General features: G+C 39.6%; 1 protein-coding gene across 1 annotated transcript in view; it reads right to left on the bottom strand.

The window, feature by feature from the left end:
* The window catches only part of adgrb2 (adhesion G protein-coupled receptor B2), a gene marked incomplete at its 5' end in the record, with an annotated part of 155,444 nt that overhangs the window by 98,610 nt on the left and 35,073 nt on the right, over window positions 1–21,761 (bottom strand). Inside the window, 4 exons of the mRNA XM_083981756.1 lie at window positions 13–177; window positions 6,486–6,647; window positions 15,042–15,230; window positions 16,892–16,972. Of these exons, the coding sequence (XP_083837882.1) occupies window positions 13–177; window positions 6,486–6,647; window positions 15,042–15,230; window positions 16,892–16,972 (597 nt within the window). The remainder of the gene's footprint in view (window positions 1–12; window positions 178–6,485; window positions 6,648–15,041; window positions 15,231–16,891; window positions 16,973–21,761) is intronic.

Here is a 21,761-nt window from a genome sequence, read left to right as displayed (position 1 = left end):
TGTACGCCCTACCGCTGCATGAAGGGTTGGTGCATTCTCTGCTCTCCTGGTGGGGGCCCTTGCACTCGGCCCAGCCGTGCACCGACGCACTGCAGCGCCTCTGCCTCTGCTCGGTCCCCGTGTTACAAGTCACACTGCATTTCGACCACGGCCCCCACTCTAACCACTGGCCCTCCACTGGACACAGGGAGACAGAGAGAGAGAGAGAGAGAGAGAGAGAGAGAGAGAGGAAGGGGAAGTGATGGAGGTAGATGAAGAGAGACAGGGGTGTGGATGAAGTTGGAAGGAGAAGGATTTTAAGGGGCATGGGGATAAATTGATTCAGTTTTTGAAGAGAGGAGGAGGAGGATGTGAGGGAGAAGGAAGGTGCGGAGGAAGAAAAGAGACAAGGCAGAGAAAGTGAGTGGGCTATAGGAAAACAGAATATGCAAGACAGAGTACAAATAAATTACAGAGGCTATTTGGTTTTCCAAAAATAGCAACAAACAAACAAACAAACATAACACTTCATGGTTCTACGACTAGTTTAAATATTTCAATCTGTTATGAAAGAGCTGATTACAATTCCTTTCATGATTTGTTTTAAAGAGTTCAGACAGAGTACAGTCACTTAGATTTTTCATTCACAGTACTATTAGCAAGGAACCACATTTCAACTCTTGACTAGTCTTTGTGGAGAAACAGATATGAAGAGGCAAAAAAAAAAATTCAATATAATGCAGTACCGCCTGGCAGACGACGCAAGAATACCAAACAGCTGAAGGAAAGCTCTGTCTCCTACTGTCTGAGGGAGTGTTGCTGGGGTAATTGAGTTGCCAACAAAATGCACATACTGCAACAAAAAGGTAATAATCAAAGACACTAAGATGAATGACTTATTGTCTGTGTAGTCAAATATTTGTGGCGTCCTTAAAGCAAAAGCTAATGATAGTATAGACAGACAATCGTCAGATCAGTGCCACAGAAACGAACATAACGTTCACGGTGGAAAAAACATGATTTGAGATCTGTGAAAGTCTGTTACAAATAAAATCCCAGAGTATACTTAACGGTACCTGGTATATGATTTTGGTTTTTGAACTCTCTGTAAGATTTACTTCATTTTGCCACAGGCTAATTAATGAGCTGTATGCTGCAGCTGAATGTCGCGAGGGGTTAAAATCTAAAATTGCACCTGCAGCAGCTTAAAATGTGGAGAAAGTTCTAACATTTTCTTCATCCTAACATTGTCACAACAACTGTGGTTTTCTTTACACATTAATTACCTGAATTGAATTGTACATGTAAAATAAATTCCTTGTGCTTACTGCTTTCTCTATACAAACCAACATTTATCAGTAGCCTAGATAATCATTCAGAATGAGTAACAATCATGTTGGCAGCAGTGTCACTCATGTGTCGCCTCTGGGTTTTTCCTGATGTGGACTTCAGATGCACTTGAAGTGTCTCTGCTTGTCATATTTTACCACAGAACTTCTGAATGATTACTTGAGGACTAGACATTTGCCTCTGAAATGTATTTTGAATGGACAGTCTGTGGCAGTAAAATAAGCTGTAAACATCCAATTGACACAGAATATCATCACCTTCAAACGTTGATGAGGCTGACTGCTGAGAGGAGATTCCTTTGTTTGTAGCTAGGTAACAGGTGGAGACTGAACCGTAACAATTAAGCTGCATGCTCTAAAACTAAAACAAACTCTTTGACGAAACCAAAATAGCAATAGCAAGTTTGTTTTTTTTCTAATGATATTACAACTCAGTTATAATGAAAAGAAATTCAATATTTCAGTAACGTGTGAACTCTATATTGCAGGAGAAACTGATTGAGAAGTGAATTATCTGTGTAATCATCACTACATACAATATATTTGTCATTATGCATGACACATTTGATCCAATGTTAACACAGAAATACTGACTAGTGACTACTGCAAATTAGCTTGACATAATATTACATGTTTAACACTCTTAATTATTGTATAAGTGCTGTACTGTTTAAATGACCAAGAGTAACAATTCAAAGTGAGAACTCTTCTGGTATTGGCTCAGTGATGTATTGATACACATTCTACAGAAAGAGGCTTTAAGCAGCAGAGAAAGTGAAGTACAGTGCTGTAAATGTATTTGTCTGCTTTTCCCAAGTGGGAAGACTTTGCCAACTCCCCTTGGTAATGTGGTCAATCATGCTGTGTGCGACTCGCGCAGCGTTCCAACTATCTGCGGCTATCTCTATGTTGGAGGTGACAGGAAGAATTGAAATGTGAAGCTGACATTTCGGTGCCGTAATCCCCTGCAATTTACAGTAAGTGCTTACTCTAAAAAAATGCATTTAACAGACAAACAAACCAGAAGAATCTTAATGTTTCTGTCGCACACTACCAGACACTTGTCCAAGCTCAATCACACATAAACACACGCACAAAACAAATGTCAGTAACACATTAATACTGTTTGTATAGAGGAGAAAATGCATTAAGCGCAAAATCTGTACACTCAGAAATATCCCAAAATTATTTTCAGTCACTCGCAGGATCAACATTGCCTTCATGGAAGACAAGCTGCAGTACATTTATAGAAAGACACTTCCCAGCAGGGCCGACAAGCAACATGTCAACAAACAAAGAAGCGTAGCACGACAGCTCTCTGGTAAGAAGCTTTTATCTTGCCAAAGACACAAAATATATATATGCCTGTAATTAAGACATCACCATTAATCCCTGCATATGCTTGGCTATAAAAGGACTATTTATATTGTGAGAAAAAAAAATGTAGGTGTCAGGGAACTTAAAGGATTTTTCCAGCCAGCTTTCTGCCTACACACGAGTGCCTCTTTAGTTCCTCCTAAAAGGTCTAATACGATCAAATTAATTATTCATGAATGACATTTCTCTTGATTTTACTCTGAGCCTGTCAATTGTCTTTGTGAGATGCTGCAGTTGCCATATTAACATCTACAACACTGCTCCTCACATATGCAGCCATTTGTTTTGATGTGTTAGCTGAGCTTGTGTCTATAAGAGCTGATCCAGTGTCAGGAGGGATGAGGGATTACAGTATGGAGTCCAATTTAAGTAAAGGTAAATCTGCACTTGTGTTGCAAACTGTAATATAGATTAAACTGAGTATGGGGCACAGTTGGCAGTCTACAGAGTATCTGCAATGATATCAAGTCTCTGAGGCACAAACACAAGCACGCACCCGGACACACAAGCACACACACAGACACACAAACGCATATATATAGACGAGATGCATCAAAGGTCTATTCTCTGCGCATGGACGTTTCTGGCAAAAGGCCTATGCTGGTATTCATCATTTCAAAAGGACTATTGCCTTTGAACTCCCAAAAGCACGCTGAGTCTGTTGTGATAGACTCACACACACATACACAAACACATCAACCGTATGAAAACACACATACACAGATATCCTTAAGGGCCCAGAAGGAAGAGCCTACCCTTTCTCCCAAACCCTCTCTTTCCATCACTGCTCCCAAAACAGCATGGCAAAACATCCTGGAGGCCATACTTTAGATTACCACGTCTCCATATTCCTCCCTTTTGGAGGCAGAACTTTGCAGCCTCTTTGTCTGGCAATGGGGACAGTTTTGTTTTATTTAAATATTAACCTTATAAAATCCTGCTTTTAAAAGATATACATTTAAAAGCAAAAGAATATAAATAAATAATAGACAAGACTCCAACTGCATTTACATAATGTAAAGGCAATATGCATGCACAAAACAGAGGAAAATGATACAGGATTCTTTGCCTTAGCAATAATAAATAAAAAGCACTTACCCTGTGATAATTGCTCGGGCTCTGAGTGATTACATACTGTACAAGCATACACACTGAGACCGAAATCAATTCAGGATATTAATCAGAAAGCAGCCACCAATGCTGTTTCGTACTGTCTTACGTTTTACTGACTGTGTGTCCATTAATGCCATTATTCCAATTTAGTGCAGAAACCATTTATATTTAGCCAACAGAGAAAGCACTGAACAAATTAAATCACTGAAATGAATATTCCTTTATAATGTCAATGCTTTCAAAGTAAGTGGTTTTCTAAAGGGACACTTGAAATACTAAATCAAAATTGAACAGAGTCAATACATATGCCTAAAATATACTTTAAATCTTAAAATGCCAAAGGTGCCAGACTGAGTACATCTTAGTATTTACATTTCAGAAGGCAATATGAAGTTTCTATCTAGAAAGCTGTTCTATAATAAGTCATTGTTGGTCAGATCTACCCCACAGAGTCAATCCTATTCCACTCCAATAGCAGGTTGATGAAGATGTTTGAGCTTTAAAGTCCAAACCACCTCAACCCAAGAATTAGATGGGGCTGCACCGGCAGGTTATTGCTCTTGACAAGGTATAGGCCCATTTAGCCAAAGCTGCACCTGGGGACTGCTCAGCAATCAACTGGAGGAACTGATGAAGATGAAACTGAAAACTCTTAAAGCAAGGATACAGAACTTTAAGCAACAAACAAGAGCAGGCAGGAAAGATGCTGCATCCACACCAAGACAGCAGGATAGGGAGAAGTAGAAAAGCTCCCTTGTTTCCAAATTGGAAGCATTTGAGCATCAGTGGGTTGCTCACTCTACCACCCCTGAGCATCAAACCAGACAAAGAGAAATGAAGCCTAAAATAATTATTTGCATTAGAGCATTTCATTTGTTGCAGCTCACTAACAAATGAAACCAGTAAAATAAACTGTTTTTAGCTAATTTGTAAGAAAAGCCATGCTAACTGCTAACAGCTACTAGTTTGATGAGGCTGTAATTTGCAGCAATGATGTACTGAGAAATGCTTGTCAGCATGCCAACTCACCTAAGATGCAATGCTGAGTCCTTGACTTTCAGCAGGATAACGTTTATACTTGAGCTTGCTAATATTCATTGCTTAGAACTAAGAGGGTGTTTGTAATAAACCAAAAAGAAAACCAATTCATTAAATAAGAGCAATGCGAGGGGGGACAACGCCACTACTCGAAGTGCTGTGGTCGGGATGCGCTCCGACATCTCAGCAGTTCGTGAATACGTGTCAATACTGCGAGCTGACATGGCCAAAACTCGGGAGGATATGGCCAAGTTAAACGCGGCAAAGGCTGCAGAAGAGATGGATGAATAAAAGAAAAAGGCAAAAAAAAAGGCAAAAAAAAAAAAAAAAAAAAAAAAGAGGGCTCTCACACCATCCCAACAAATAATACACTGGACTTTGCTCGCTGTCGATTGGACCATTCTGTGACTTTGTGACATGTCAGGCTACAGGAAGAGACTGTTGTTCACTCATGATTGGAAATATGGACACATGTGCAAACACACACGTAATCTATATGTACTGTCTAGAGCTAGACTGCAGCTCTATGTGCTACCTACTGCTGTAACATGTTATGTCAAAATGTCATAAGTAAAAGAATAACTTTATTCTATATCAAAATGTAAAAAAGAGAAAAAAAGAAAAAACAAACGAAAATATTATGATATGATCTGCACACTACCTATTGCTGTAACATGTTATGTCAAATGTCATAAGTAAAAGAATGTTATATCAAAATGTAAAAAGCAAAAAACAAAAGAAAAAGATTATTATATGATCTGATTATGAAAAAGATTTTATTCTGTGGGTAATGGGGGCGGGACTAGATAAGCTTTTGCTTCTCCCGCTTTCCCTTTCGGCCATGTGTATTGTATTACTCGAATTAAGATGAAGTGTGATGATGATGATTTTGACATGCCCGAAATAAACAAATTGATTGATTGATTGATTGATTGAAATTACCACTAGATGATGATGAAAATATGAATGTCTGCAATCATTCAATAGTTTTCAAGCTATCACAAAACACTGCAGATGAAACATACCTGTTTGAGAAAATAGCCTACATACCACAACTAGAAAATAGACATGTGATAATTTCCATATAACTTAGTGTAAACATTAGATTAAGCTCTTCAAAATCCTGTTTTCATTTTCTTGACATTAGCATCAGTGGTTTTTACAGAGGGAACTGGAGTTCTCATTTTATCACACCATAAGTCAGGAAATAAATACTTTTTTTTTGTCATGGCATACAAAAAAAAATCACCATCTTTTTAGGAGTAAGCCATTTATAATCATGAGTGTGAATTAATTAGCCAAACTGATTCTATCGGTTATGCCTGAATATGTATTTTTCTTTCTTTCTTTCTACCAGTTTGTTTTCTAGTTTTTGCTAAAGGTAGCCTTAGGTTTGCATGATTTCTTGTGAAAGCAGCATTTGGCCACATTGAACAGAGGAGAGAGATTTGGTTAGTACAAGAGCTATAATGGAAAAACACAAAATATGATTGCACATGCATGTAAAATCAAGAGCGGTTTGGCTTTAATCTCTGCGACTTGTATGAAACAAGAAGAAGACAGATCATGCTCGAGTAGGCAAAGAGACATAGAGAGAGGATGCATCATGTAAATGGGGATGGTACTAACCAGGACACACTGCTATGTTGCAGAGTTTGGTCTGAGTCTCGGGCCGTCCACAAGCCGAGGCCCCGCCTCCGTTCACACACTTCCTGGTTCGCGTCCTGGAGCCCCGCCCACAGGTCACAGAGCACAGACTCCATGACGACCACTCCTCCCACAGCCCATGCACTGCAAACACCCACGGACACGACGCAACAGAACACGCACAACATGGGGATGAGGAATGAGGGAGGGAGAGGGGGAGGGAGGGAAGGGGAAGGGGCGGAGCATCCCATTGCAGGCAAGAGGGTTAGAGAATGAGAGAAACATGAGATATTAAATGAGTGAGAGCACATTCCTTGAAAAACACAAAGGAGGCGCCCTTCTGACCTCCAAAAACATTCCAGTTACAAAGTAAAAGAGACACTGAGAATGAAGCTGCATATATGTAATTGAATGAGAAGAAATGGAGGTTAGGAATGGACAGTTTTACATTTGAAGTCATGCAGCTCCAGTTACAGTATGACAAGGAAATGAATGTGGCAAAGAGCTTTGAGTTATAGTGTACCATAGTGATCCAAGGACTCCAGTGACTTCAAACACTTCAAGTAGCCGACCAATTAAAGCATTACAAATGTGTTCTCTTCCCTGTTTTATTGCACATTGCATGACCTTTTTGCAGCCGATGGAGGTAAAATTTATGAAAATAGATTGACAAGAGTTGCATGAAAACTTTGCACACAATGGACCCGACTCATTGAGCGCTACTTCTCTTAGCACTTCAGCTGTGTCTCAGCTATAGGTGACACTGGAAGATTGTACCATGTAAAAAATAAGACAGACACCACGCACTACGCACACAGGCACACACACTCACTCGCACACGCTCGCCCCAAAAGATAAATATGTCTGGTCTGGGATTAGAGGAAAAAAGAATGCAGAGGAAATGTGCAAAACGTGGCTCTAACACCGAAAAGATGAGTGACAGGATTGGTTAATAAGTGTCAAGAAGAAGGGGAATTAAAAACAGAATAAAATGATAAAACAAGCGATTACAAGCATATTTGAAAGGACAGGAAACAACCTCATATTGTTTGAAAGAATTTCAAATGAAAGAACAGAGGCCAGGACAAGGAGCAAGTTATTTTGAAACACCGAGTGAGAGACCAGAGGAGATTAAGCTACGCTGAAAGAGATGGAAGCAAGGGAGTGAAGCAGATTTTGAGAGATGCTGGAAGAGCGATAAAAAGTGAGATATAGAGGGAGAGAGAGACAGAAGGGGGTAGAAAAAGTTAGAGACAGCAGGATGAAGACTGCTGGTCCTGTGTTGAGCAAAGCTAAATAAATCATGGCAATAAATAATTAAGTCTACTCTGTGAAGGAAGGCTCGGAGGAGCTGGAGTAGAAGGCTGTGAGAGAGCGAGATGGTATTAAAGAGTATCACGATATGGAGAGCTGGTAAATACTGAGATATCCTTAAATTCAGCAAAACATGCTACAGTATGTGCTGTACAAAGCAGAATGTTGCAACAGCATTTGTGTTGCCTTTTTACTTCTCTTCATTGAAATGCCTTTTCAAGTATATGCTCATTTGTAGATCTATTCACATTTAGCCAAGCTGTAACAAAAGTAAATAGTAAAAAGAGATTTGTTAAAAGTGCTAGTTGTACATTTTGCTAGCAGCATTAGCCTTAGTAGGGGAAAATAATGAATAGAGGAATAGAGGAAAAAACAAGAGGGTTGCTCTGAGAGACACTGGTGAATGAAGGAGAAATGAAGTTTTATATTGAGCTAACAATGTTCTTTCCAGACTGGCAAGTAAACAGCTGTTAAAACTGTTAAAAGCCAGTAACATTAGACTATAAATACACTGTGTAGATGCATAAAGGTAACGAATGGCACTGTATCACAATTTGTTACTGTAAAACTCAAGATACATGTTGCATGTTTAAATTCTAAATATTAATGCATTGAGATTTAAGTATTTTGATCATATTGTAGGTCCTCTGGCCATCCGCTTTAGGCTTAGTAGTGAATTACAAAATACTGGTGCATCACAACCCTGCACCTACTATATAATTGTGGTTGAAATTCATTTAAGATCTGTTGAGCCTGTAGAGAAAAACGACTGTTACCAATCTAATTAAGTCAATTAACCCATATATTTAATGGGCTTTATAATGTTTGCTGCAGTGAACTGAGAAAGCTGTGGCTGTGAAGCAGTTGGTGTTATTTTAACACAGCTTATGACTGATGTAGTGAATATTTTCCTATCAAACACAAAACAAGACCTATTTTCGAAATAACAAATTGAATACATCATGGTAATAATACAATACCACTGGCGTCCTCAAAGTGCAAGTGGTTTTCCTGGTGCTAACTCAATTGAAATTGCAAGAACCTTATCAGACGGCCAAGTCAAACAGACTCCATAATAATACAATAAAAAGCAGGAAAGTTAAAAAAAAAAAAAAAACTAAAAAAAAACATACAAATCAGTCAGGGCTCCATCTTTTTTTTCCTTTTACAATAATTGGTTGTAAGATATTACTTATTCATCCAAATTGAATCTTCAGCTCTCAAACTCAGTACAAGTGTATCTGAAGTCGGACTGTGCAAAGCCAATCAATTAGCCTATAAAATCAACCTAGTAGCAGCCCTGGTGCTAAGGCATTAAAAGTGGAAAATATCAAGTGGATATGGGAACAAGAGAAAAGAAAGTAAGTATATAAGGGAATTAAGGTGGAAAAACATAACAAAAACGGTCTTTGGATAATAGATTTAGGAGTGTACAGCATAAATATTGGCCATCAGGTGATATTCTTAGTCATAAACATTGCAGCAGAGGGCAATTATATCAAAAATATTGTCTATGTTGACAACAGCAACTGCATTAACATAATACAGCAAGTCTCAGTTCAGCTGTGCACATTAAAAGGGAGTTTATTGCCACTGGGGAGTTGCAGTCACAGAGGGAGGTGGAAAAGAGCATGTTTACAGCAGCAAGCATGGAAAAAAAAAATCTGATCAGTACTAATCAAACAACAAAGTGACAGATCTATGTCCCACAGCACCCGGTCACAAGCTCATGAAAACAGTTCACGAACTGCAGATTCTGATCTTAGATGGAGAAAAATATGCAGAAGAGGAATCACATAGAATCACTTAAAACTGGCCTGGAATTCTGATGCAAATGCAAGTAAGCTCACACAAGAGAAGATAAAATGTTCGTGCTCTTTTTTTTGAACATATACAAACACACTCACATACACTGACTGTAGCAGAGCACACACTCACTGCTTCAACCAGAATAAGGTTGCAGTGAGGGTCTGGCGAGCGAGACTATACTGTATATGTAACCAGGATGCGTGACGTCGGACATGTACAATTATATGCACCTTTCCAAAATACCTGTATTTAAAGGTGTAGCTGTTCATTTGTGAAGCTCATAATGGACAAAAAAAAAAAGCCTTATAGTGACCCCCAGCATCATCTAGGCTTATAATAACACAGCATGGCTGCATTATTTAAAACTGTGTATGACTGTGTGTGCGTATGTAAGTTTGTGTGTTTGCCATCTGTATCAGTCTGTCAGGGCTTCATGATTGCATCCTTGCATGCAGCCCCCCCCTCATCTCATGCTTGAATGACTACTAGAAGTGCAGTGTTGAAGCATTTGACTACGCGCTGACCTCAACATACTGTGCTCATAATGCACCATTGTTTTAAATGTCACTGAAACTATGGCAAACGAGCAGGAGCTGAATAGAACAGAACAGAAAGTAGGGGTACTACTTCACTTTGCACGCTTTGGGGCATGAAAGACTTACACCCCTGCACATTATTCCAAAAGAGAAAAGGAAAAAAAAAAAAGTTAATTTGCCGGCCCAATTACCACCTTGTTTGCTTTGTCAAGAGCCAGACCATTACTTAAAATTGATTATCTGTATCACCTTAATTTAGGATTTTAACCATGGAAAAACGAGGAGAAAAAAAATGTCCATTTTCACCTCATTGGCTTTCTGTCCAAGCTACTTTCCTTTGATGTTCTCTAACTTGTGCAGACACACACACACAGACACACACACAGACACACACACACACACACACACACACACACACACACACACACACACACACACACACACACACACACACACACACACACACACACACGCACGGAGAGATGCCCTGAGACATATCCTCCCACACTCACACTCATAACACACCCATACTTCCAAGTCTTAAGTTATTCACAAACACAAATAAATGGTAAAAAAACCAAAAAAAAAAACAGAATAGAGAATTCTGGCAAATCCAACTACAGTACTAAATTAAGTATGCAGACTGCACTCTCCCTACCTCAGGACACACTGAGAAAATGTGTGTATATATGTGTGTTAGCTTTTGCCTTGTGTTCCTTGTGTATTTGTGGTTGAGAGTAAAAGCATATGAAACAGAATAGAGGATTTGGTTAAAAACATTTCACTTGCAGATCTTTCAGAAAAATCAGCAAGTTCCTGCAACACACTCAAGTTTGCGTGTGTGTCCTGACTTAATGCTTGTTTATGACTTCCCATCAAACCAGGGGGAGACGGGGCTTGAATCCAGCACATAGAAGATTAACAAATCAAACAAGCATGCAGATTATACCCCAAATTAGGTAAAAGTTTCAAAAGAAGAAGAAAAAGACTTTTTAAAAAGCCAATCACATGGAGTTCATTAAACACTTCTATTTCTCTATGCTACTGCCCCCAGATCCCCAGTCTACTTGAATTTGGTGAGATCCCATTTAGGCAGTCCCTGGTGTGCCCCTCCGCCCCTCCAGAACCACGTCAGAAAACATCAGAGGAGTGGGGGAAAAATGAAATAATAAACGGAACATAACACAGCAACCAATATCCCATCAAAGGAGCGGCTGAGGATATTAATATCGACACAGAATAGAAAATGAGGCACTTAGACATACAAATCGCGTTGGCACATTTGCATAAAAACAAGATTAGCATATGCACCGAGAGGGAAGGAAAATGTTCCTCTCGCTTCTCTTGTATTTCTTTTTTTTTTTCCTGTCTGTTTTTTTGATGTGTGTTGTTGACTGACTGACTGGCTGCAAAAGTGCATGTATGACAAAAATGTACACATATATACTTCATGGGAAAACTCACACAAACACATGCAGTAAAGCTCTTCCACAGATGCACAGAAAAAAATAACTAATTGAAACTTAAAAACCCTTTAAATAGCAAAGGTGCAATGGTGGAACACACTACACAAATACTGCACATGTGGGTACATGCGAGTACACACACATAAAAAAAAACAACACACAAACGCATGCAATATGTGGCACTTAACTTTCAACAAAAGCACACTATGTATAAATGTACATTGCCATTACTGTGCATAAAAGCTCTGTGGAACAGTGACGTCTGTATGGAGAGAAAGCACTTACATGATGAGGACTAACTGATTGGCTTTTCTATTCCATCTCTGGTGAACTGCTCCACCTGTGTTACAGAGCACACAGCTGCTTCCCCTGCACTTTTCTCAACTGACCTGCATTTATGAGCTCCAGCTCTATGGAAGTGATTTTGACTTTTTACATCTATTTAAACAACAAACAGACTTTATTCCAGAGACCCCACATAAAGACATACAGCATAGTTGAGTGGCATCCCTAGCTCTCTATTAAACATTTAAAAGGCATAATGCATTATTTGGTAAGAGTTACTTGTTTTTTTAAGATTATATCCACCAACCTTTAGGCAGCTGTCTGATGCCTGGTCCAATAACGCAGCACTATGGGCTGACTGTTAGACTGACATTGAGACATTTGTAACCAACTCCTGATTTTTATTCCATACAGTATGTCTTCAAATACATTACGCTCATCCTTCACTAGTATTATCAGAATGCTGCGTATGGAGTACAGAGGTGCCACGTCCTGTGATCCAGTCTCCTGCCTATTATTGGGGTTAGAGAGGGCAGCCCTCCTGTCTGCCAGCCCAAATGAGGGACTGCACTTTTCAGGTTCTCTGGCATTGGAAGGACAATACACGGGTAGATGTGCCCCTCAGACAGAACCAGATCTGACTAAACAGTCAGGAGGAAGCTGGGACAGCATCATGATTACTGGCTCCATTCATATGCACAAAACTGGTGCCATTGCAACACCATTGTACCATTTAAGCCTTGGGCAACTGGCTAATTTCTCTCAACTCTGGGAATGATCTGGTATAATCTTGTTTCCTGACACAGAAAACAACAGAAATGTTGTCTTTTTTATTCCTCACATCCTCAGTTTATATCTCACTAAAGGTCTCTTCTTAGCAGTGGAAGAGTAGTCTGGGCATGCAGTCACAAACACTATAATTTTTCCATTTAATATGCTTTCATCATCATTGGAGAAATAAGCATCAGTTTGACCACTGACTGCAATGACATTAAGGAGGCTTTGCCACTTTCCCCTGTCGTCTTTTTCTCATATTGTGAAATTTAATAAATTTAGCTTTACCCTTTACACTCCCCATGTTTTATATTAAGTTGGTTTAAAATGGTAAAAACTCAATATAGTTTTATATCTCCTCTCTCGGGCTTTTGTCATATCTGTTAGAGTAAACAACCAAATTGTCTGTACTCACAAATAAATTATGTGAGAGACCAACCTAGTCACAGGACCCAGCAGGCTGCTAAGGCTTATCCATTTAAGAAAAAACACTACAAATCATTACAATCATACCAACTATTGTAGATGAAGAATAAATCGTATATATATATGAAAAGACTTCCTTAAAACACTTGAAAATCTATATTTTGTTATCTTTGTTGCACGTTTTATGTACATCTTTGTAACTTGTATATCATGCATATATATTATGTTTCATTTGTTGTATTTTATGTAACTCTAATTGGAGCTCCAGGTACAACAGGTAAGCTTATTGTGACATCACAAAGTTAATAAAGCCCTGATGACTCATTTTAATGCACAGTTTGGCATGTATGCATTTCTCTGTGGACTGAGGCCTTGATACTTTCACAGTGTTAATAAAGAGCTGAACTGCTTTATAATCAAACAACAAATTGATATCTATCAATACTGAACCTTTAATTCAGAGTTATAGCTTCAGAAAGAGTTTGAATTTCAAAGTGACTAAATAATGTTCAAATCATATAGATTAACTGAAGAAATGTAAATAAGGTTAGCCACCTTAAAACAGTTGCCTCAAATCAACCTGTGTGGGTTCAGACTGTAGCAGTGCATTAAGTGGAGGTGCAGCAGCCAGGCAGGAGAGAGAGCCAGTGCTATACAAGATTTCACTCCCATTGCAATCAAGGCAATCAAACCAGAGCAGGACAGGCAGTACTTCACAATTTCATCTAGCAAAGACCTACACAGGCAATCAAATCAGAAGCAGAGCTGGCATTATTCAGGATGACTTGTGCACAGGTTCCCTTAGTGACTTAATCTGGCTCGACTGTGTTGTTGTGTGCTGCCGAGGAGAAACAGATGAGACGCACTTCTTTTTGCTGCTGCCTGTTTTTACGTCAAATACTGTAGACATGGTTGAATACATCCACCCTGACTGGCAGACCATGTGTGCAGAGTAGAATTAAATGTGACAGATTAAATACATTTTGGAGCCGTTACTGCATCTTAAAAAAACACAAAATTCTTCTGAAGCTGAAGCACAAGTGTGGTTGTCATTTTGAGAGTTTTATGTGCTTATCACTGTGATGCAAATACTGACTTTCATCGTAAAGTAGACCATCCTCAGGTGTGTGCTAATTTTGCTGTGTTAGATCAGTTTCCTCCCCAATATATGTGTATATATGTACAGACAGAAGACACTGATATACACAAAGACTGGATTGGGAAAATGAGAACAATGCTGGAAGAAAAGCGAGAGTGCAGGAGAGCTAAAGACAGAGAAGCCAGGATTTATGAACTTCTGAGCTGTGGCAAGTGTAATAGACTTGCTGACATGGAGCTCAGGTGTCATGTCTGACTATGTCTCAGTCTCTGTCTCTCTCTCTCAGTTGGCCAGTGGTGTGAATTGAAATTGAAATGTCGTTCTCATTCTGAAGGGTTTTTTTTCCCCTCCTGCACCATGGTTAGATTATGTTCTAACTGAGCACATCCCATGTGATATGAGTAGCTGTGTATACTGCCAACTGCCTACTGCTAAAGTTGCATAGCATTATTTCTCTCAGCTTTACAGCTTTCTTTCTAACAACACATGGTGGCTTAAGGCTGCATTTTTTAGTGTTTTCACATGCTGCATATCTGTCCATGATATAAAAAAACACACACACACACACACACACACATAGCCAAACCACTTATTTTACCCCTGCATCGGGTCACAAAGGTCAGGGACTTTTCCCAGCATGCACAGCAGGGAGGCAAGCACCCTGGAGAGGTAGAGCAAATCACTCACAGCGAGTTCCGGCTCCTTGCTTCTCTAAGTGCAAGCGGCATCACACAAACAGCCCAGAGATGAAGGCTGAACCCTCATCATCATTCCTGCTGTGAGAAAACACTACGCACCAGTGGGTGCCACCTGAACTGAGGAAACTTACCTGAGCCTATGATCCCAGGTTCACCAGGACAGGACGCCGTGTTGTTGCACATCCGGGTTTCCCTCAGGGCGCCGCTGCACAGCGTCCCGTAAGGAGACGAGACGCACGATCGCGTCCTCACTTGCCAGCCTTGTCCACATGTGAGCGAACACACGCTCCACTGTGACCACTCCTCTGCTGCGGGGTCACCTGAAGAACGAGCGAGGTGAAGATGCAAAAAGTTCTTTATATCCTCATTTATCCCACACTGCTAGTGTGTCTATGGAGCACAGACAATGAAGAGCAGAAACCCTGTTGCTCAGTCTGTGGCTCATAATTCATGACAGAACTGAAGCTGTTTTGTGCGATATTTAACTGTTTATGTTGAGTAATTCTTCAAAAAATATTGCTATATAATAAAAGTCTTACATGGCCATGACAAACAGATGCATGTCTATTGTACTGTATGACAACTCTTGTGTCTTTTCAGCTGCGAAACTGGAAACATGTTTGCTTTATTGATTCCCGTTAGCGATTTTTCAGTTTTTGTAGTCTCTGAAATAAAATAAAAACTTCCATCTTATTGGCTATGAGACAGCTGCAATATTACGCCAATAAAGAAAGACAAAGAGAATCATAATCTATACAATTGTCGAGAGAAAAGCCTGCGAGTGACAGATGATGAAAAGGATTTGTGCTTACAATAACCAAACAGACTTTCTGTAGTTAAAAAGAAAGAAAAAACACTTTTTTTTCTCCTTTGTTCCTCAGCGAAAGACACATATCAAAGCCTAAATTCATCATTTGCAGGATATAAGACAGCTTTGCTTGTGTAATTATGTGGTATTTTTTCCATTGTGTGTCACACAGTCCTAGAAGCCCAATATATGACATTCCTGCACACCATGTAAATATGGATGATTTTGATTTGAGCCCCTTGATGTGAATAAACACTGAATATTCACGAGGACGATCATCATGTTAGAGGAATGTGTTTTAAGGTGATACTCAAAGATATTAATTCTCATGGAATTATGGTAACATGCATTATCTCACTGCTAAAGGGCTTTTATCCCCACACGCCTGCCGGTGTATGTGAGTGTTTTCTTTGACTAGGAGTTTCAGCACCCATAAATTATTTTGGTGTTCAGACACGAGTGTGTGATTGTGTGTTCTCCAGGCAGCTGCGGAGACTGCTCCATTGTTCCCTCTGTGCTACGCCCTTGAAAAGCGAAAATTACGAGTGAAAGCGTTCTGCTTCTTCTTCCTCTTTCTAAATTGTTTATGAGCGCCGTGTCCTTTGATGGAGGCATCATCACATGGCAAAGAAGGAAATCAAATTAATTGCATGTCCGTTAATCGCATTACATCTTCATTAACATGCCGTGAGTCAAGGCTTAAGCTCATCACATATGCCTGGAGGAATGGAAGAATAGGAGAGAGACGAGGAAGGGGGGTGGGGGGGGGGGGGGCGCGGGCAGAGAAGAAGGACAAGACAGAGCCAGGGGTTTCCCTTGCGGTAGGGACTCCCTCCTCCACTCAGTAGTAGCACCAAGTATTGAAATGTGGGTTCCTGTACTGTATGTGTATATTATGTATGAACATGTGATGTGAACAGCTGAAATCAGATGTATACGTGTTCTAGTACAGCTGAAGTAGCCAGCATGTAACACTGCGTATCATCTCATGAATAATTCAATCTTTCTCTCTTTAATTCTATTAATTATGTACAATTTTAAGTCTTACATTTTACATATTCACAAATGCTAATGTTCAACTTCAGTTTGTGTCAGATTCAAAAAAAAGTGACTGTAGTTATCTTTTAGTGCAGCCCACGAAGGTCAGCTCAGTCAAACATTCACATTACTCACCTGTTTGTGCCTGAAACACACCTGGCTGGTCAGCTGATCTTGGTCTTTGGGTCTTCACCTTCAGATCGTCATCATATGGATCTGAAATAGGAAAAAAGAATGGGCTCCACTTGAATTTATCTGTTTTTCCCCCTCATGTACACAAAGTTGTATATTTCAATATATTTAATCCAGTAAGAGGTGTGGGACGATTAAGTCTTGGAGATGCCTGGTGTGTTTACAGAACACGACACATTATTGTGACATAGCATAAAGAAACACGGTTTTAAGGCTTTAGCAAATAAGTGCTCATCAGCAAACACACCCACTTCGCACATTCACAGAAGTCAAAAAAGGCAGGTTTTTAGTACATTCAAAACACGACTCTGGCAAAAATAAAAATACAACGCCTACATCTCCTTGGCTTGATCCTTGTAACAGAATATTTAAAGAACACGCTGTTACACTTCAGCGCACAAATCACACAGTGGCAGATAACAGAATGTCAAGTCTGCAGTGTAATCTCAGAAAATCAGGAGGAAGTCAGTTCTGACGGGCTCATTATCTTAGAGGGAAAACATGAAATGTCAATAAAAAATATACATATTGAAATTCAGTCAGATACGAATCACACAAACAAAGTAAGCAACAGAAAACGTATATGAAATTGTGCAAATATATATAAACAAACACTATGCAGCCACGTTTTCTATTTTATCAGAGAAATCAACTGAACTCAAATGCCTCACATGAATGATGAGCATCTGTGGAAAAGGAACGATTGCCTAGAGAGAGAGTATGGCGAAAGTGAAATCATGCAACATATCTAAGTCGGTTTTTATCTCATTTGGTACAAACATACGGAGGCATGAGCGCAGACTGTTATGTTCTGTGCAAATGGATTTGTAGGCTTAGTTGCAGCAACACAAGACTTAATCAACTCCCTCGGCAGGGAAACAATCTTTGATTTAACAGATCTTTTTCACTTGGGTATTTTTTGCCCATGGGATTTTTTGTGGTGGCAGCGACATACAGCGTATCCAACATATATTATCCACGTTAGTAGAGTGTGTGTGTGTGTGTGTGTGTATGTGTGTAGATGACAGAGGGCAAAAGAGAAATTGACACCGAAATTAACTCACATTAGACTGTATCAAAAAGTTGACTAAAGGAAAAACACACATATATGTGCCAACACAACAAAAAGCATGAATGCTGAGGCTCTGTCATGACTGCTCAAACACCCATCGCAACCAGACCTCCAATTTGTCCTTTTCCAGAAACAACATTGTTTTTCTTTAAACTCTCTTCCGTTCATTCTACCTCACTCGCCCTCCCAGTTGTTGCGCGTGGGCTGTTTCTCAGCTTGAACACTTCAGCACATGAACAATGTAATAATTTGGTTTGTCTGTTGTGTAGATGATATCTGCAGCTGTCTAGTGTGGGGGAAAGAAATAACCATTGTATCCATGTGTGTGTGTACCGCTATTTTCACTTTGTTTCAAAAGTTGGTGCAACAGTACAAAGAGAGTGCTCGGGATTTTAGAAGAAAATAAAACATTTTTCAATTTTCACCTTATCAATTCACCGCCAACAAAAACAACAACAAAAGAAACACAATATTGCTGCATCGTGTTTGACAATAGCAAAAGGAAGAAATGCACATGCCAAGAGATATGGCACTGCTGAAGTTTTCAGGTCAAATGATTACTTGCTTTGCTGCACATTTTACAGTTATTAAAATAAACATTAACCCATCCATGATCAAAGGTTCAACTTGATACAGTTTACTTGAAACAACACTCATCTTTATCATCATCATCACCAAAATAACACAACTCATCGTCCTGACCATGACTCAACATTCATAAGCTAAGAACAGAGGAAGGTACAACAACTGAGATTTAAGCGCAACAGGAGATTTTCACATGTTTCGACAGAGAAACAAGTGGTACAAGCAAATGGAAAGAAGATGGACAGCTATGAGAGTGGGACGGTTGAATTAGACAGGAAAACAGCCTCTGTTCGGCCATGATATTCCCATCACACGCTGACAGAAAACATTTTCATTCATTTTCATTGTCAAGCAGATATACTGTAGCTACAGTGTATCCCCAGAGCCTGAGCTAAATCCAACACTAAAATCCATCAAACCTCTACATAAATGTCATTTTTGACAAAAGAAGCAGAGTTTTCTCTGTCAGTATGCAAATGTAGCCTACACCTTACAACAACTGTCCAAATACGATACCGTAAAATCAGTTAATTGATTAATTATCAATTTTAAACTTTAAACATTTTTTTATTCTACTTTTTTTTATTCTTCTTTGCTCCTGCTTTTAACTTTGTGTTTTTGTTTTTATGTTGTTTTATGCTGTTCTTTTAAAATATGTTGTCTTTATGTAAAGCACATTGAGTTGCCTTGGTATGAAATGCGCTATATAAATAAAGATGCCTTGCCTTGCCTTATTTAGAGGCTGCATTCCGGTGCCTGATAGACTCACATTATATGGATATACGCGGCTCTCGACTGGATCTAATTTGGTCGGAACGTCTTGTAATGACACCAAAGTTATCTGGGTGAGTAAATGATCGTATTTTATGCTAGAAATAAGGTCCAGATTGTAAAAAACGGCAATTCCCATTTAAAGGCGAAAAAAAGAAATCACAATGAATTCCAAGTAGTAAATTTGCCACCTGTATGTTTCTACAGTATGTTGGGTGTACCATGGTAGAGTAAATTGAGGTTGAGAGGCACAGCAACACTAACTTAAGGGGCGGGGCTCATATCAGCAAACGATCAATTCCAAGTTCTCCTAATCCTCCTCAGATTCCTCCTGCTGGTCCTGTCTGCTAACAGGTGCCACAAAGCTAGCAATGCTGCTCATGTTCTCAGCAAAACCTGTGCTGCCAATGCAGCATTACAACCCCACTGATCCACCATAGAGCGTCTGGCAGGTTTAAGGTCTGACTGTCTGCCTGCTGAAAGGATTCATGGGTAACATCAGTAGGAAACGATCCAATGAGACAACAAGACTTTCAGCGACTTAAAATAAAGTTTTGGAATTCAGCTTTCACAAAATGCATTGATTTATTTTAAGAGCAACAGAGGAATGGCCGGTCCAGATCTGGGAGTTTCTGAATCATTATCTGACAGAAGCTGGCACAAATTAAGCCCTGTGTGTCTCTGTGTGTGTGTGCAGAGGTATATTCTACACCTCTGTGCTTCTGAGAAATAGAGGTCAGTGAAGCAGGACATAGGAGTAATGCCTCACATAAAATGACCAGTGGCCACTGTTTTCCTTCTATCTCTTTATTTCCCCCTCTCTCACTCACTCTTTCTCTGCCTTTGTTTGTCCCTCTTTTCTCTCTCTCTCTCTCTCTCTCTCTCTCTCTCTCTCTCTCTCTCTCTCTCTCTCTCTCTCTCTCTCTCTCTCTCTCTCTCTCTCTCTCTCTCTCTCTCTCTCTCTCTCTCTCTCTCTCTCTCTCTCTCTCTCTCTCTACGGCACAAAAGAGGATTTAGATGGACACTGGTGAGGAGTCCAGCACAATCGAAAGTAAAGATCAATATGGATAAAGCCCTGAGAGGACTGACCTTTACAAACCCCACTATATTGTTTAATGTTCTCGACTGCACTTTAATAGACATATCATCACACACTTCATCAAGTCGTCTTGCCCTCTCTCATCTTTACTTTTTTCACCTATTTCAGCTGTTTCTTCATCTCCAGGGGAATGCATTTTCCATCTATAACTGCCAGGATCACTTCCAGTTGTGTGCAGGGTCAATAATCCTGTGATAGGTCGGGAGCAGAGGTGGAGATACAATGTCTTACTTGTGGTTTTAGTGTCATTTGACTCAAGTGTCACCGAAGTAAAAAATACATTTGAGAATTTTCCCTTGACAATAATCGTGGGAAGTCACTGGTCTGAGCCAAAAAATAGCCAGATACATGGTGAACCAGTCCAAATCATAGAAAACTAGAAATACTAAAAGACTCTCATCTTCAATTTGACAAAAACTCTGAGTCAATTGTCAAACGGGGACAACAAAGAATCCACCTGATGTGGAAACTAAACCCTTTTAGTGTTTCTAAAATTATATTTTATGTTCCTTTTATCATTCTTTTATTGAGAGTAACGTTCTCTTATTTGTTGGTTCAATGGTCTGTCAGCGAAGGACAAGAACAGTCTCAATCAGATTGTCAGAGTTTGCTCCAAGATTATTGGAGTCCAGCTAACAGACCTGAGTGTGCTCTGGAGCAAAATGTATCCTGAAGCAGGGAGACCATGTCAGGTCCGGTGAATTTACTCTGATGCCCTCAGGGAGATGCTACTCTGCCCCCCTGAGGAAGACAAATCTCTACTCAAATTCTTTTATCCCTTCAGTTATTAGGTTGATGAATGAATTAGGTTTGTGCTTGTCATTTATTTATTTACTTGCATATTTGCACATGTACATGACATTGCAAAGTTGTATGTTCAATGAATGATTGTTGTATGTGTTGTGCTTTTTCTTTTCCAACTTAATTGAACTGGGAGCTGTAAACTGAATTGCCCGTATGGGATAAATAACGTTTTCTGAACTAAACTGAAACGAGTCCATAAAAGTCAGGGTCTGAACCTGCCTTCAAACAGCTGATTTACTTGATGCTGAAAGAAGAGGGCTTGAACTGAGGAGCATCTCATTCCTGCTTTTGAACCTATTTTATCTCTCTCTTCCTCTCCAGGAGAATGAATTCTCCCTTTACAGGTGCATGTGGTAGTTAAGGTCAATAATCTTGAAATTTGCCAGGAGCAAAGGCTGCACTGTGATATTTCAGGTGCACGGTTTCTACTGAAGAACATACTGTAATGGATGCATCTGAGTTATCATGAGGTTATGGGTGTC

The sequence above is a fragment of the Trachurus trachurus genome, assembly GCF_905171665.1.
Source record: "Trachurus trachurus genome assembly, chromosome: 11".
Taxonomy (NCBI): Eukaryota; Metazoa; Chordata; class Actinopteri; order Carangiformes; family Carangidae; genus Trachurus; species Trachurus trachurus.
The sequence above is the reverse complement of the archived record's forward strand: the minus strand, read 5'-3'. Positions and strand labels throughout refer to the sequence as shown.